We start from the raw sequence: 15,943 nt of genomic DNA on the forward strand, positions 1-15,943 counted from the left end.
TGTACCTCATTTCAACTGCCGAATCACAGGTTTGAACCAGGAACCTTCAGATCTACAGTCTAACGCTCTCCCAACTGAGCTATTACAGCTTGCAAGTAACACATCCAGTATTTATTTTTACATTGACTGTTACTTGTTACTTCTTAAACAAAAAAACTCATAAAGTTTTTCACCCAGTGAGATCAGCCTAAGAGTCGTAGGATTTTCTGTACCTCATTTCAACTGCCGAAAGCCTGGATTGAACCAGGGACCTTTAGATCTTCAGTCTAATGCTCTACCAAATGCGCTAATTTGGCTTGTAAGTGTCACATCCAGAATATATTTTTCAATTGATTGTTAGTTCTTAAACAGATAAACTCATACAGTTTTCCCCCAGTGAGATCAGCCTGGGAGTCATATGGTTTTCTGTACCTCATTTGACCTGCTGAAAACCGGTTCCATTTGTACACTGTCAAAGTAACTAACTTAATACTATCAACATCTATCTATTCTATAGTCCCTCTACAACAGTGGTTCCCAAACCTTTTCTTGTCAAGGACCCCCACATTTACACTTTATTAACCTGTGGAACCGGAACCTGAACCTGAACCTAACCCTAACCCTAACCCCATAAGAGAAGATTGTTACAGATCTAGCAGTGATCTAGAATGATCAATTATATTAATAAAACGTCAAAAACTGTGAAAATGAAGAAAATGAAGTTGAAGAATCACTATAAATCTAAAACAGGTCAGAGTATTTCATCCAGTTATAAACAAGGAAGTGGTCCGGGTCTGCGACCATTTGATTGGACAAGACAATGTAAGGAGCCCTAGGATTGGCTGAAGGCAGACCGATCTGATTGGCCAAGGAATCTGTCAATCAGAATGATTGGCACGTCAAAAACCAGCACCTTCCTACTGAGTGTGTTGGGTTTGAACTAGCACAATTCTACAAGGTACTCTACAGATAACTTGTGATTTATCCGCTGGGCCACTTAGCGGCACACAGTTCAGCTGGAATTTCCAGGCCACTTGATGTCAGTGTGGAAAGGAAAACTTCACAGTAAATAGTTGAGTGTTTGGCTGATATTTTTTAATCCTCCAAATCATGAAGTACACATGTATGTCTTACAAACCCATGAACTATAGTATGTCTTTTTTATCCTTCAAAATCATGAAAAACAACATATTATAGTAAGTCTTCCGAAACTATATACCGTTTTTGGTAACTCATTTCAACTGCCGAAACACAGGATTGAACTAGGGACTTTTAGATCTTCAGTCTAATGCTCTTCCAACTGAGCTATTTCGGCTTGTAAGTGACACATCCAGAATGTATTTTTCAATGCATTGTTAGTTCTTAAACATAAACACATACAGTTCATCCCGCAGTGAGATCAGCTTGAGAGTCATAGGGTTGTCTGTACCTCATTTCTACTGCCGACTCACCATCTCCCGATCATGTGGCAGCGTTCTAACACACTGAGCCACTGGCTCCAGACAATGCACACTGCTTTTTTGTTTGTTTTCTTCTTCTGAAATTGGTCTTGAAAATAAAGATTTATTTGGGGTTTGAACTCACCATCTCCCAAACATGTGGACAGTGTTCTAACACACTGAGCCACTGGCTCCAGACAATTCACACTGCTTTTTTGTTTGTTTGCTTGTAAGTGACACATCCAGAATGTATTTTTCAATGTATTGTTAGTTCTTAAACAAAAACCCATACAGTTCATCCCACAGTGAGATCAGCTTGAGAGTCATACAGTTGTCTGTACCTCATTTCAACTGCCGAATCACAGGTTTGAACCAGGAACCTTCAGATCTACAGTCTAACGCTCTCCCAACTGAGCTATTACAGCTTGCAAGTAACACATCCAGTATTCATTTTTACATTGACTGTTACTTGTTACTTCTTAAACAAAAAAACTCATAAAGTTTTTCACCCAGTGAGATCAGCCTAAGAGTCGTAGGATTTTCTGTACCTCATTTCAACTGCCGAAAGCCTGGATTGAACCAGGGACCTTTAGATCTTCAGTCTAATGCTCTACCAAATGCGCTAATTTGGCTTGTAAGTGTCACATCCAGAATATATTTTTCAATTGATTGTTAGTTCTTAAACAAATAAACTCATACAGTTTTCCCCCAGTGAGATCAGCCTGGGAGTCATATGGTTTTCTGTACCTCATTTGACCTGCTGAAAACCGGTTCCATTTGTACACTGTCAAAGTAACTAACTTAATACTATCAACATCTATCTATTCTATAGTCCCTCTACAACAGTGGTTCCCAAACCTTTTCTTGTCAAGGACCCCCACATTTACACTTTATTAACCTGTGGAACCGGAACCTGAAGCTGAACCTAACCCTAACCCTAACCCTAACCCTAACCCTAACCCCATAAGAGAAGATTGTTGCAGATCTAGCAGTGATCTAGAATGATCAATTATATTAATAAAACGTCAAAAACTGTGAAAATGAAGAAAATGAAGTTGAAGAATCACTATAAATCTAAAACAGGTCAGAGTATTTCATCCAGTTATAAACAAGGAAGTGGTCCGGGTCTGCGACCATTTGATTGGAGGAGACAATGTAAGGAGCCCTAGGATTGGCTGAAGGCAGACCGATCTGATTGGCCAAGGAATCTGTCAATCAGAATGATTGGCACGTCAAAAAACAGCACCTTCCTACTGAGTGTGTTGGGTTTGAACTAGGGCATTAACGACTTGAGATTTTTCCCAGTCGACTTGTCGGACAGTAATTTATCGATAAGTCCAATTATCGTTTCTGGCGGCGGGGGGGGGGGGGGGGGGGGGGGGGGGGGGGGGGCGGACGCGGACGCGCGGGGGGGGGATTTAACAGGGGCGGGTGGAGCTGCCGCGCGCTCAAATACGGAGCATGTCAAACATAGCACTGCGCATTCAGTGGCCTCTCCAATATGACACAGTCACAGTGCATGTATCATCTATATCAGAGGTTCCCAAACACCGGTGCCGGTCCGCGGGACACGTGGCACTGGTACGCAAGAGGGGAATTCTACGTTTTGCGTCGTTTAAAAATGTCCAATCTTTGTATCTTTAGCAGCAGCAGCTGTAGGCTATTTTGTGACGATAGCATTAATGAAACCAAACGCTACACGCGGTTCCGGTACAGGATTATTATTTCATGTGAATCATGTCAAAATGAAAAGATGATGTTATCCAGGTAAAGTAGTGGTATTGGCACACAGCGCAGCAGCAGCACCGAGAACACAATGAGAGATATGACATTATTATTCTCCTCCTCCTCCTCCTCCTCCTCCTCGACAACTCGATAACGTTCTCATTTGTTACTCATTTTCTGAGCCATGCAAATAAACAACAACCCGCACTGACCGGAGACGGAGAGGTTCATGTGCGCTGCGCGTAAAGCTTAGCCAGAAACAGACAGTCATTGCGTCAGCATGCATGTAGCCTCGGGAACCCAGACGTTATATTTCCAGCACGGAGGTGAGGGGGATATCGTTTGGGGGTAACGTTTGCGTGCTTCTATCTGTTACTTCTCTGACACAGCGCAGTTCAAACAGACTTCAGCCAGTCTCAATAGTGGGACACCGCGCGCTGAGAGCCACATAGCCTACACAGCTGCATTTGGTTTTTAATTAAGGGCGCGTTCTGAATGCAATGAAAAAAGGGGAGGAAAAAAAAAAAAAAAAAGCTCAACTTTCGACTCGCGCTGCTGCGAGTCGACTCGTGACTCGTTTATCGATAAATCGATAAATCGATTTTTTGATGAATGCCCTAGTTTGAACTAGCACAATTCTACAAGGTACTCTACAGATAACTTGTGATTTATCCGCTGGGCCACTTAGCGGCACACAGTTCAGCTGGAATTTCCAGGCCACTTGATGTCAGTGTGGAAAGGAAAACTTCACATTAAATAGTTGAGTGGGGTTTGAACCTTCAATCTCCAGACAATGACGACAGCACCGTAACTCAGTTACCTATTGCTATCTGCAACAACAGTCTTCCTTTGCCTGTGAGTTAGAGTTTGGAGTTGGATTTTGGCTGATATGTTTTAATCCTCCAAATCATGAAGTACACATGTATGTCTTCCAAACCCATGAACTATATTATGTCTTTTTTTTATCCTTCAAAATCATGAAAAACAACATATTATAGTAAGTCTTCCGAAACTATATACAGTTTTCTGTAACTCATTTCAACTGCCGAAACCCAGGATTGAACTAGGGACGTTTAGATCTTCAGTCTAATGAGCTTCCAACTGAGCTATTTCAGCTTGTAAGTGACACATCCAGAATGTATTTTTCAATGCATTGTTAGTTCTTAAACATATACAGTTCATCCCGCAGTGAGATCAGCTTGAGAGTCATACGGTTGTCTGTACCTCATTTCTACTGCCGACTCACCATCTCCCGATCATGTGGCAGCGTTATAACACACTGAGCCACTAGCTCCAGACAATTCACACTGCTTTTTTGTTTGTTTTCTTCTTCTGAAATTGGTCTTGAAAATAAAGACTTATTTGGGGTTTGAACTCACCATCTCCCAAACATGTGGACAGTGTTCTAACACACTGAGCCACTGGCTTCAGACAATTCACACTGCTTTTTTGTTTGTTTGCTTGTAAGTGAAACATCCAGAATGTATTTTTCAATGTATTGTTAGTTCTTAAACATAAACTCATACAGTTCATCCCACAGTGAGATCAGCTTGAGAGTCATACGGTTGTCTGTACCTCATTTCAACTGCCGAATCTCAGTTTTGAACAAGGAACCTTCAGATCTACAGTCTAACGCTCTCCCAACTGAGCTATTACGGCTTGCAAGTAACACATCCAGTATTTCTTTTTACATTGATTGTTAGTTCTTAAACAAATAAACTCATACAGTTTTCCCCCAGTGAGATCAGCCTGGGAGTCATACGGTTTTCTGTACCTCATTTGACCTGCTGAAAACCGGTTCCATTTGTACACTGTCAAAGTCACTAACTTATCATCTAGTATAGACCCTCTACAACAGTGGTTCCCAAACCTTTTCTTGTCAAGGACCCCCGAATTTATTTATTAGCCCGTGGAACCTAACCCTAACCCTAACCCGGCTATAATCCATGGTCAAAAACGATGAAAAACGAGGATTTGAAAAAAAGACAAAATCACTTCTAGACCATGGGCTATAGTCCATGGTGTCGGAGTGATTTTCGTCCTCAAAAATTATGAAAAACGGCATGCTACAGTTCCCTAACCCTAACCCTTGATCGTAGGAGATAGTAATGTAGGACTCTACAGATCGAGTGCTATCCAGTCATAAAGTTTGAACACTTGAAGAAACTACTACAGAAAACTGGAAACACTCCCAATGTGGCGCACTGCATCCTATCCGTAGGAATGAACAATCGACAGCAGGTGACAACAGAAACATGACGGAAGACAATGAGGGCGGACACAATTGTGGCCTGTTAATTTGCCCAGCTGGTACCCACTTAAGGCCCAATCAGATCCCAGTTCAAACCCATATAGGCAAACACAGGTGGCACACATGGTTCTGAAATAAAATGGCCCATTTGGTTAGAAACCCACATAAGCCCATATGGGCTAACACGGGTGGGCCCTTTGTGAATACTGGGTGCACGGCCCACTTGGAACCAAAGCCCATAGCCCATGTCAAAACCCAATTGGGCCCAGGTGGACATGTTAGCTGGGTATGGGCCTATTAAGCTACTATAGGCAATATATAAAGGATTTTCCACGCATCGCCAGTCCGCTCTATGACCTACTCAAAACGCCGGAAGAAGAAAACAAGGGACAATACAGAGGAAGGAAGCTGCAGACAAAAGCAAAGATCAGAGGAGTACCATCAAACACACCAGTCAAGTGGACAGACATGCACCAACGGATCCTAGAGCAGCTCAGCCTCCAGTCCTTGGATTTCCAGACTTTTCTCAGCCTTTCATCCTTCACACGGACGCGTCCAACAAAGGTTTAGGAGCTGTGTTATATCAGCGACAGACGGGGAAACTCAGAGTCATTGCGTATGGATCACGTACTTTGACGGCACCAGAGAAGAACTACAATCTCCACTCTGGGAAACTGGAGTTTCTGGCTCTTAAGTGGGCCATCACCGAAAAGTTTCGTGATTATTTATATTACGCCCCGTTCTTCACAGTGTACAGCGATAACAACCCGCTCACATATGTGTTGTCCACTGCCAACTTGAATGCAACAGGAAGTCGCTGGGTCTCAGAACTTGCTGATTTTCATTTCACCATTAAATATCGCCCAGGAAAAGAGAATATAGATGCGGACAGCTTGTCTAGGATGCCCATAGACATGGAGACACTAATGCGACACTGTACCGAGGAGATGTCACCTGATGCAGTGGGAGCAACTTCACAAGCGGTAGGAGCGCAGCAAGAGTCTGACGTCGCATGGTCGATGGCTATCTCGGCTACATGTGCGGTGGCAACCAGGAGTGCGTCTATTATACCATTCACCGTAGCAGAGTTACGACAGAACAGAGCAGTGGCAGTCACCGTGAATATGTAGAGAAATGGAAGAAGGGTATGGAAGAGGCCTATAAGATCACACGAGAAAACATGCATAAAGCTACAGTAAAGAGCAAAGGAGCTTATGATACCAAAGTGAGGAGCTCAGCATTGTACCCAGGGGACCGCGTCCTGGTGAGGAATATGACGCCTCGGGGAGGCCCAGGCAAGTTGAGGAATCATTGGGAAGATACGATCCATATTGTCGTTCGTCAAGTGTTGAAGAGATGTACCAGTCTATGAGCTGAAACCGGAACAAGGAAAAGGGAGAACTAGGGTGTTACATCGCAATCTTCTCTTGCCCTGTGACCACCTGCCACTGGAGGATCAAGTACGACCATGTGTGAAACCGCGGAGAACAGCGGAGACGAACAAAGACATTAGTGAAGAAGACGACGACGATGATGCAGAGGAGTACTACTTGGTGGACATGCCACAACAGCAGCCGCAGGATCAGCAGGGATGTGTCTTGGGTGAGGCGGTTACGGTGGGAACTGTTGACAGTTGGCTATCTGATCCAGAGGACGTGGATGGATGGAGGGATTTAGTTGACTACATGCCCGCCCACGGGGGGAGCTCGGAGGAACACTTACCTGAGAGCGAGGAATTCAGTGCATTGTGTGATTTATAAAAAACGTTCTGTATGCAGTAAAGAACAGACTGATAAAAGTAAACAATACAAGGTTACCCTGAGAGTGTATCAAATAGACCCTTACACGTCCATTTGGTTCCATGTAATGTAGGTGATTTGTTCAAGGGGTATAAATTGGCAGATTGACTGAACAGGCAATTTATTTTTCAAGGGTCAACCATCTGTTTTTTTTTTACTTTTGTGTTGAGGAAAGGTGTGGAGGACAGGACAGCCAGCGTGCACGCAGATGTCGTCCCATCCACAGGGGCAGAGGTCCACTTCTGTTTACTTCACTGCCAGCCAGGGCAATGCCAGCATGTATGAAGGAGGGTAGGTGTCTGCCATTTACATTCAGTACCACAGAGTACTACTACATACACACGTGTTCAAGGGTCCTTGAGCAAGACACTGAACCCCAAATTGCTCCTTATAAGGGTGGTTGCCACCAATGTCGGAGTGATGAAAGTGCCTTTGAAATGTAACACACATTGTAATGCATTATTACACAATTTCCTTCACTCCGTTTTCCTCAGCTGTTGAAAAATAGCAGACCTACAAGCTCGTAGCGCTATGAGCTTGTAGGTCTGCTATTTTTCAATAGCTAAAGCATAACAAAAGGGGTTCCCCATTGGGCGGGAACCCCTTTTGGTGTTTCAAACTTTAGCTGTTGAAAAATAGCAGACCTACAAGCTCGTAGCGCGCGCGCTACGAGCTTGTAGGTCTGCTATTTTTGAAAACGTCTGTGAAAAGTCTTTGAATGTATATTGTTTCAAAGCAAACGTTTTTAACTCGAATCTTCTGCTTCTGAGGGGTTCCTGGAACAATATATTTTCAGATGGGGGGGTCAGCGGCCAAATACATTTTTGGGGCGTCCTTGACATGAAATACTGAGAACTGCTGACATAGAAACATGAGGTTTTTCAGAAAATTGTCATGGTTTAGAAGACATTTTTTTAAGGCCTAAATGCGTTAATATGTGCCATTACTGAATGCTTTCCAAACCAGAATATTGATTTTGCCCTATGATTAATTGACCGACAGGGTAACCCAGGTGTACTTGGCCATAGACGACCGTCTCACCTCACTGAAGACGGACACCTTCAGCAAGACACAAGAATAGAAAATGGAAGACCCGTTTGCTCAGAAAGACGTACGGTTCTCCTCTCAGCACTCATCTGTATTGGCTGTAAAATGCTCTTTGTATCTCTTTGTTAATCAATTATAATAAATAAATAAACATCATGTAACAACATATAATCAATTAACACAAAAAATGCTGGAAACGTATCCATACGCTTTATTAATATCGAACGCCGTACGCGCGAAGCGTATCTATACGTTTTATACGTTTTTTTATTGCTTACTGTACATCAACGTCCTATGCTCCAGGACACCGAAGAAACTAACAGCGATCCTCTCCAGGAAGGTCCAATATGTGATCCGGGAGTAAAAAGCCCCTCCCTCCTGAAAAGAGGTCTGTCTGTGGCGAAGACGCTCCCTCCTCCAATGCCTCCATTACACGTATGGGTCTGCACGGCAACGGCATAGACCAACGCAGATGTCAGGGCATCTAAAATGGAGTTACCCATACTCTAGTAGTAGTCTAGTGTCTGTGAATACACTCGATTCCCCCTCCCCTCCTGTTTCTACATGGTTTCTCCCGAGGAATCTTTGTGGGGGGAGTCTCTTCTGCCCGGATCGCATTGCAGTTTGAGTTCCCCCCCCACTGGCCCCAGGCCACACTGCGCCTTGCAATCGCCTTGCACTGCTCTCTCATTCTCGGAAAAAGATATAACGCAGTCGTGTCGATTTGCCCTCTGCCAGTATATAAACCAAGAATAATCTTCAACGATCGCCATTTCATAACGTTTTCAACACGCACACGGCACACGCCATGATCAACTAACTGCCTGGCTACGTCTTCAGTCTTCACCAGCCATCGCTATCCGTTGTGTGCATCGCCATCGCGTCTTCACTTTGTTTGTTTGGGCAAGAAGCACGATCAGCGATGGAAAAGAGCTTTATATCCACGGCAGATAAGTAATGACGTATTATCGAAGGACCGCCATGATCAACTTACTGCCTACGTCTTCGTCAGCCAATGCAGCCATCATCGCTATCCGTTGTGTGATTGTGGATGTAGGCTATATCCACGGTATCGAGAGAGACGCCCGGCTGTGATATAGGTCTTATCACTGCAATTATAATGAATAAAAAGGCTACAATCACACAACGGATAGCGATGGCTGCATTGGCTGGTGACAACGTAGCCTCGGTCCCAGGCAGTTAGTTGATCATGGCGGTCCCTCGATAATACGTCATTACTTATCTGCCGTGGATAAAACTCTTTTCCATCGCTGATCTCTACTATACGTGCTTCTTTGCCCAAACAAAGTGAAGATAGCGTTGTCCAACAAAGCGGCCAGTTATTTGATCATCTCTCTCTCCTGTGCTTCTTTCCTCAAACATGTCCAGACATGTCAACCTCAACCACTAAACTCACCGATCCAGTAACGCATCTCACCGTTATACTATCGTTCTGAAGGCAGATATAAAAATAAACATAAATAAATTATTGTCATATACATACTACACACTGAATGAAAGCCCTAATTGTCTACTTTTAGGAGGAAAACAAATACATAATATTGATCCCATGTACAGTTTGTCAGTAGGCTATTGAATGCAGTTGTTCAGGTCCAACTATTATTCACAAAATAAGGCCTATAGCGACATGTACATATTATATACCGTATGAAACAGAAGACCCTCTGCTTTCATAAGAAAAAAACTAATACTGTAATAATAATAAAAATCACACCCCTGTGAAGTGAGCATTTCCTCATGAAGTTATCATAGCGAGTTATAAAGGTTTAAAGTCACAGAGATTGACAGGCAGATATAAACATAAATAAATTATTATCATATACATACTACACACTGAATGAAAGCCCTGAATGTCTACTTTTAGGAGGAAAACAAATATACAAATATATACAAATATAGTTTGTCAGTAATTGGCTATTGAATGCAGCTTGCGCCCACCAGAGAGGATTTCAGAAAATGCATGGACCAGAAGAACTATTATTCACAAAATAAGGCCTATAGCGAAATGTACATACTATATACCGTATGAAACAGAAGACTCTCTGCTTTCATAAGAAAAATACTTCTACTGTAATAATAATGAAAATCACACCCCTGTGAAGTGAGCAGTGCAATGTTGCGCAACATTGCACTGCTCACTTCACAGGGGTGTGATTTTCATCATATACATGGGACCATGTGTATTTGTTTTCCTCCTATAAGTAGACATTCAGGGCTTTCATTCAGTGTGTAGTATGTATATGATATTATTTGTGTTCATTTTTATATCTGTCTGTCAATGTCTGTCAACTTCAACCTTCCATATCTCTGCTGTTTTTTCAAAAGAGCAGCGTGCTGCGAAAAGCAGGTGTTAGAAAAAGGTCAATATCTCCAGAATGGAAGATGGTAGAATCATAATTTTTTTTTTAAATTGAAGTGGACTAGTTTGGCTTCCTTTTGATTTATGCGGTGTGATTCTCGCTATAAGAGGCCCCTCGCTGTGGGCCCCGAAAAAGTTCAGAAGTCCCAATGTTAATCGCTCAGCACCACCAAGCCTGAGCAAATAGAAAACTCTAGCAATCAATGTGTTAATACATTAGATAGATAGGTTTTTTTAGAATATAAAAAGGCCCTTCTCCATTATTTGATTAATCCAACAAACAAACAAAAAGGTAATGGATAGAACAATGGCTAGTGGAATAGTGTCAGTCCTAGTCGGGGTAACGGAGTGGCATGTTTCCATGTAGATGGAGGCAGCGGACCTACGAAGCTGGATAGAGAAACTGCAGGCCCGCCTCAGGCCTGTGGCCCGGACTCGCCCCAGGCCCGCCTCAGGCCTGTGGCCCGGACTCGCCCCAGGCCCGCCTCAGGCCTGTGGCCCGGACTCGCCCCAGGCCCGCCTCAGGCCTGTGGCCCGGACTCGCCCCAGGCCCGCCTCAGGCCTGTGGCCCGGACTCGCCCCAGGCCCGCCTCAGGCCTGTGGCCCGGACTCGCCCCAGCAGCTGCAGGTTGTCCTGGAGTCCGTTGTGATGAAGAAACAAGGACTGTGTGAGATGCTGCAGTCCTGGAATAGCAGGTTACCTTTATACATATTGTTTCTTCTTTTTTGTAATTAACCCATTTTGACCGGAGATCAGATTTAAAAAATGTCTTCTACATCCTGACAGTTTAAAAAAATAGCAGCCTTACAAGCTCGTAGCGCGCCACTCGGTGGCAGTCTGTCTGTCTGTGTCTGTCTGTCTGTCTGTCTGTCTGTGTGATTTTTTTAAAATAGAAGACCTACAAGCTCGTAGCGCGCCACCGAGTGGCGCGCTACAAGCTTGTAGGTCTGCTATCTGTCTGTCTGTGTGTGCGTCTGTCTGTCTGTCTGTCTGTCTGTCTGTGTGTGTGATTTTTTTTAAATAGCAGACCTACACGCTCATAGCGCGCCACCGAGTGGCGCGCTACGAGCTTGTAGGTCTGCTATTTTTGAAGAACGACTGACATTTTTTAGAATCTGATCTCAGGTCAGAATGGGTTAATCAGACCAGTGGGTGTCCAGTGGAAACCTCGTATGAATCTGATCTCAGGTCAGAATGGGTTAATCAGACCAGTGTGTGTCCAGTGGAAACCTCGTATGAATCTGATCTCAGGTCAGAATGGGTTAAGAGTTTTTGATTCATGATAAGAATGCATTTTAGGTTGCACTTTTCAACCTATAGCCCAATCTGAGTCTATAGCTCTTATTTGAGTGAGACAAGCATTGCTCTCAGACCAAACAGCCACATGGCAGAGGTCAGCACCACTCAAATGAGAAAACTCATGTACACCGGGGATCAGGTGTCTTTCACAAGTGCACTCAAAGACAGTCAGCGATAATGTGAGAAGTCATGTCATCAAAGAGGAACATTGTTAATGGAAAATTACGCTTGAGTAGCAGACTAAACTGATTTCAGAGTAGAATAATGCATATAGTAATGCAACAATCACTCATTCGGTTCATGAGTGCTTCGCTAGCAGGCACAGAAGAGTAATAATCAGGATTTGCGCAAAGTTCACTAGCGTGTAATTGTATAACCTACCTGAAGCCAGCAATTCATAGTTTCTTCTTAGAGGATGCCACATGAACATAAATAAAAACGGATATATTACTGGGAGTAATGCATTGCCAATTCACCTAATAAGAAAAGGATAAATGGTTCTGATTAGTCCGTCTAACTCCTTGTGCTCAGGGTGTGTTGCTGTATGGGCCTCCAGGCACAGGGAAGACCCTGCTGGCCAGAGCTGTGGCCCACCACACCGACTGCACCTTCATCAGGGTCTCTGGCGCTGAATTGGTTCAGAAGTTCATCGGAGAGGGTGAGTTCTGAGATTTTAGTTTATTCTAAACTGTCCTCTAGAATAGATCATGGGTCTTCAACAGAGGGTTCTCAGAATTACTACAGGGGCAGGCGCCAAATCTTTGTGTGATGGGAACGTTTTAGCCAAAAATAACCGATCTACAAGCTCACAATGGCGTTGTAGCTTGAAATGAAGCTATCTCACACAATTGTATACAATGTAGTGGGGGTGCCTGCTTCTATCTGAGCTAGGGGGTCCGTTGCTTGAAAAACATTGAAGACCGCTGCTCTAAAATTGACTCTTATCTGAACAAAATGCCTTGTTGTTCCAGGTGCCCGAATGGTGCGCGAGCTGTTCGTCATGGCCAGGGAGCACGCTCCTTCAATCATCTTCATGGACGAGATCGACTCCATTGGCTCATCGCGCCTGGAGGGTGGCTCTGGAGGAGACAGCGAGGTGCAGAGGACAATGTTGGAGCTGCTCAATCAACTGGACGGCTTTGAGGCCACCAAAAACATTAAGGTAGAACACACACATTAGGATCTAACGCTGGGGATTTCAAAGTGTGAGGTGCCAGAAAATTTAAAGAGGCACAGAGAGATGTGAGGTGAAAGTCAACGGGAAGATACTGTAGTTGCGACTGGAGATTCATGCAATAACATTTGTCTAAAATCTAGCAAGGAAACACAGTAGCAGGCATTACTTTTGGTTTCTATTAACTAATCGTACTGTGTGCATGTGTAAACTTGAACGTGGCAGTGGCAAAACACATAACTATCAGCTGAAAGTGATTCATTCTGTTCACAAGTAAGACCTGACTCACTCTAAAACTGGTTGGCCTTTCAAGCGTGGAGTACCAGACTCAATTAGTGGAATTATTTGCATTTCAGTGTGATAAATATTTTCTGACTTTTACTTAAACTCCCTCATTTAAAGTGTTCACTATACTGCACCAGCGTGTTCAGATAAATCTTAACTTACACCTGTTTATCTCTTCAAGGTCATCATGGTCACCAACCGTATTGACATCCTGGACTCTGCTCTGCTCAGGCCAGGCAGGATCGACAGAAAGATTGAGTTTCCCCCTCCCAATGAGGAGGTTTGTATCACCCGGCACTTGGACTTCCTATAGTTATCCTCCCATGTTTGTGTACCCCATACATTTATCATGTATTCTACTTTTCACTGTCCACCCCTTCAGGCCCGTCTGGACATCCTGAAGATTCACTCGAGGAAGATGAATCTGACACGTGGCATCAATCTGAGGAAGATCGCCGAGCTCATGCCCGGAGCCTCTGGAGCGGAAGTCAAGGTATGGTAGGGGGGGGGCCAGGACTCCAATCCAATCCAATCCACTTTATTTATATAGCACGTTTTAAAACTCAGAGTTTACAAAGTGCTGTGCAGGAGAATAAAATAAAATAAAAACAAGTGCACTAAAGCTACCACACAGAAAAACAACAGCGAGAAAACAAAGTACAAACAGTGACAACAACTGAGACACATTACAGAAAACAACAGGAAAACAACAGCATCACAGTGAGACGAAACATATACAAGGACCAAAGGAACTCAAGCGGGGTTAAAAGCCAAGGTATAGAGGTGGGTCTTCAGGCGGGATTTAAAGGTCTCGATGGAGGGGGCCAATTTGATGTGGGAGGGGAGTGCGTTCCATAGTTTAGGGGCTACAACAGAAAAGGCTCGGTCGCCTCTGGACTTTACTCCGTTTAACCACTTGAACCCCAGTTAGCTTTTTCACCACCTTTAACGCAATGAAGGCAGTAATCATGTAGTCATTGCAACCTGATGGCTGCCGTATTGTACCCAAGGAAAACGCATCAGCTTGATGGCTTACAGATCATTCTCCTGAAACTGTTACGTATTTGATTCAGTTTGGCAGTGCAATATGGTGTAGCAGAAGAACACAGCAGGCCATATTTCATTGTTTACATGGTGGATTTTGTGTTGGCAGGGTGTGTGCACAGAGTCGGGGATGTACGCTCTGAGAGAGAGGAGAGTGCACGTCACCCAGGAGGACTTTGAGATGGCCGTGGCAAAGGTTTGTTAACGACACATTATAGGACTGTGACTTGAACAGATTTGGTTTCCCACAGGAACACACAAAACCATTATTCTACTTTTGGTTGGGAGCAGACAGCACCGTCATTGTCAGATCAAAAATGACATTTAATTAATAACATATGCTTACACATAATTGGGATTAACCATACATGCATTGTCCTGCAGCAAACCGGGAATACATTCAGATTTCAACACTGCTTAGATGATGTGAATTAAGCTCTGTCATTTCTTGCATAGGGCCATAGGCTGGATATATAGCCAGAGCTTCAAGTTGTGATTTTGATGAGATGGTCTGGTGATGCAAGATTAGTCTACATATGACCGTAATAGGCAGGCCGTCATCACAGCCTACATATTTTACAGGCGCCTACTTTGCAGACGGAACTGACATTGCTATGAATACCATATATAACCCATGTCAACAAAGGTGTTTGTAGCGTAATGCTTCTAAACTAAACTGGTGTATTTGAATGTGGTTTTCACCAGGTGATGCAGAAGGACAGCGAGAAGAATATGTCCATCAAGAAGCTGTGGAAGTAACGTCCCTTGGTTTGCTGCACCCTCCCAGTGCAGACACTTCCCATGCAAACTCACATGTATATTTCTTTTCTTTTTTCTTCTTTTTGTTTAAGATTTGGTTTGTAATTGTTACCGAAAAGTCATTCTAAATAAATGTCTCCCAACTAAGATCCCGGATGGTGGGACTTTTCTTTTCTAATAACTTGATGAATACAAATTGAAAATGTAGTTTTCTTGTTCACTTTATTTGTGGGACATTTACTGAATCAGATGTGATGATACAGATTCACATACAGTAAGCACAAATATTCCTGGCATGGAACGCTGGATAGTATGCACATTATCACCTTATAGTACAGATCTATCCTGTGACATGTTCAAATTCTTTCTTTACTTGAGACACACTGATGTTCCTGTATATATTGTACTAGATATTTTTAAGCTTGTAGCGTTGGCTTGCATGCAGGTATTGCATGCCCTTTCAGTTACATTGCCAGGTACGACTGTTACGGTTTAGATACATTTACTGTAGCATTTACAATGTGTGTATGTATCTATTACTCAAAGGTGTTCCTTTATGGCAGTGGTTCTCAACTCTTTTTATGTCAAGGATCCCCTAATTAATGTGGTATTATCCTGTGGACCCCTACAAGATTTAAACTGTTCTTGATGTTAACTAATGTATCTGGGGACCTCCTGGAACCCCCTCAAGGACCCCTGCTTTGAGAAACACTGCTTTATGGTACTACAAAACATCACACAGATGTTCATTCAGGGAATGG

At 43.5% G+C, this 15,943-nt stretch overlaps 1 protein-coding gene across 1 annotated transcript; it reads left to right on the forward strand.

The window, feature by feature from the left end:
* Positions 1-6,541: 6,541 nt before the first annotated feature.
* LOC310874558 (26S proteasome regulatory subunit 8-like) lies at positions 6,542-15,306 on the forward strand (the record flags this gene model as incomplete). Its single annotated transcript, XM_083787416.1, has 9 exons — positions 6,542-6,689; positions 6,886-7,010; positions 10,988-11,248; positions 12,452-12,578; positions 12,892-13,082; positions 13,561-13,659; positions 13,762-13,872; positions 14,533-14,619; positions 15,129-15,306. 9 exons carry the CDS (start codon positions 6,542-6,544, stop codon positions 15,180-15,182), a joined length of 1,203 nt encoding a protein of 400 aa, XP_083643542.1. The 3' UTR covers positions 15,183-15,306.
* Between the last annotated feature and the right edge of the window lie 637 nt (positions 15,307-15,943).

Source organism: Protomyctophum parallelum (assembly GCF_964188405.1).
Source record: "Protomyctophum parallelum genome assembly, chromosome: 17".
Classification (NCBI taxonomy): domain Eukaryota; kingdom Metazoa; phylum Chordata; class Actinopteri; order Myctophiformes; family Myctophidae; genus Protomyctophum; species Protomyctophum parallelum.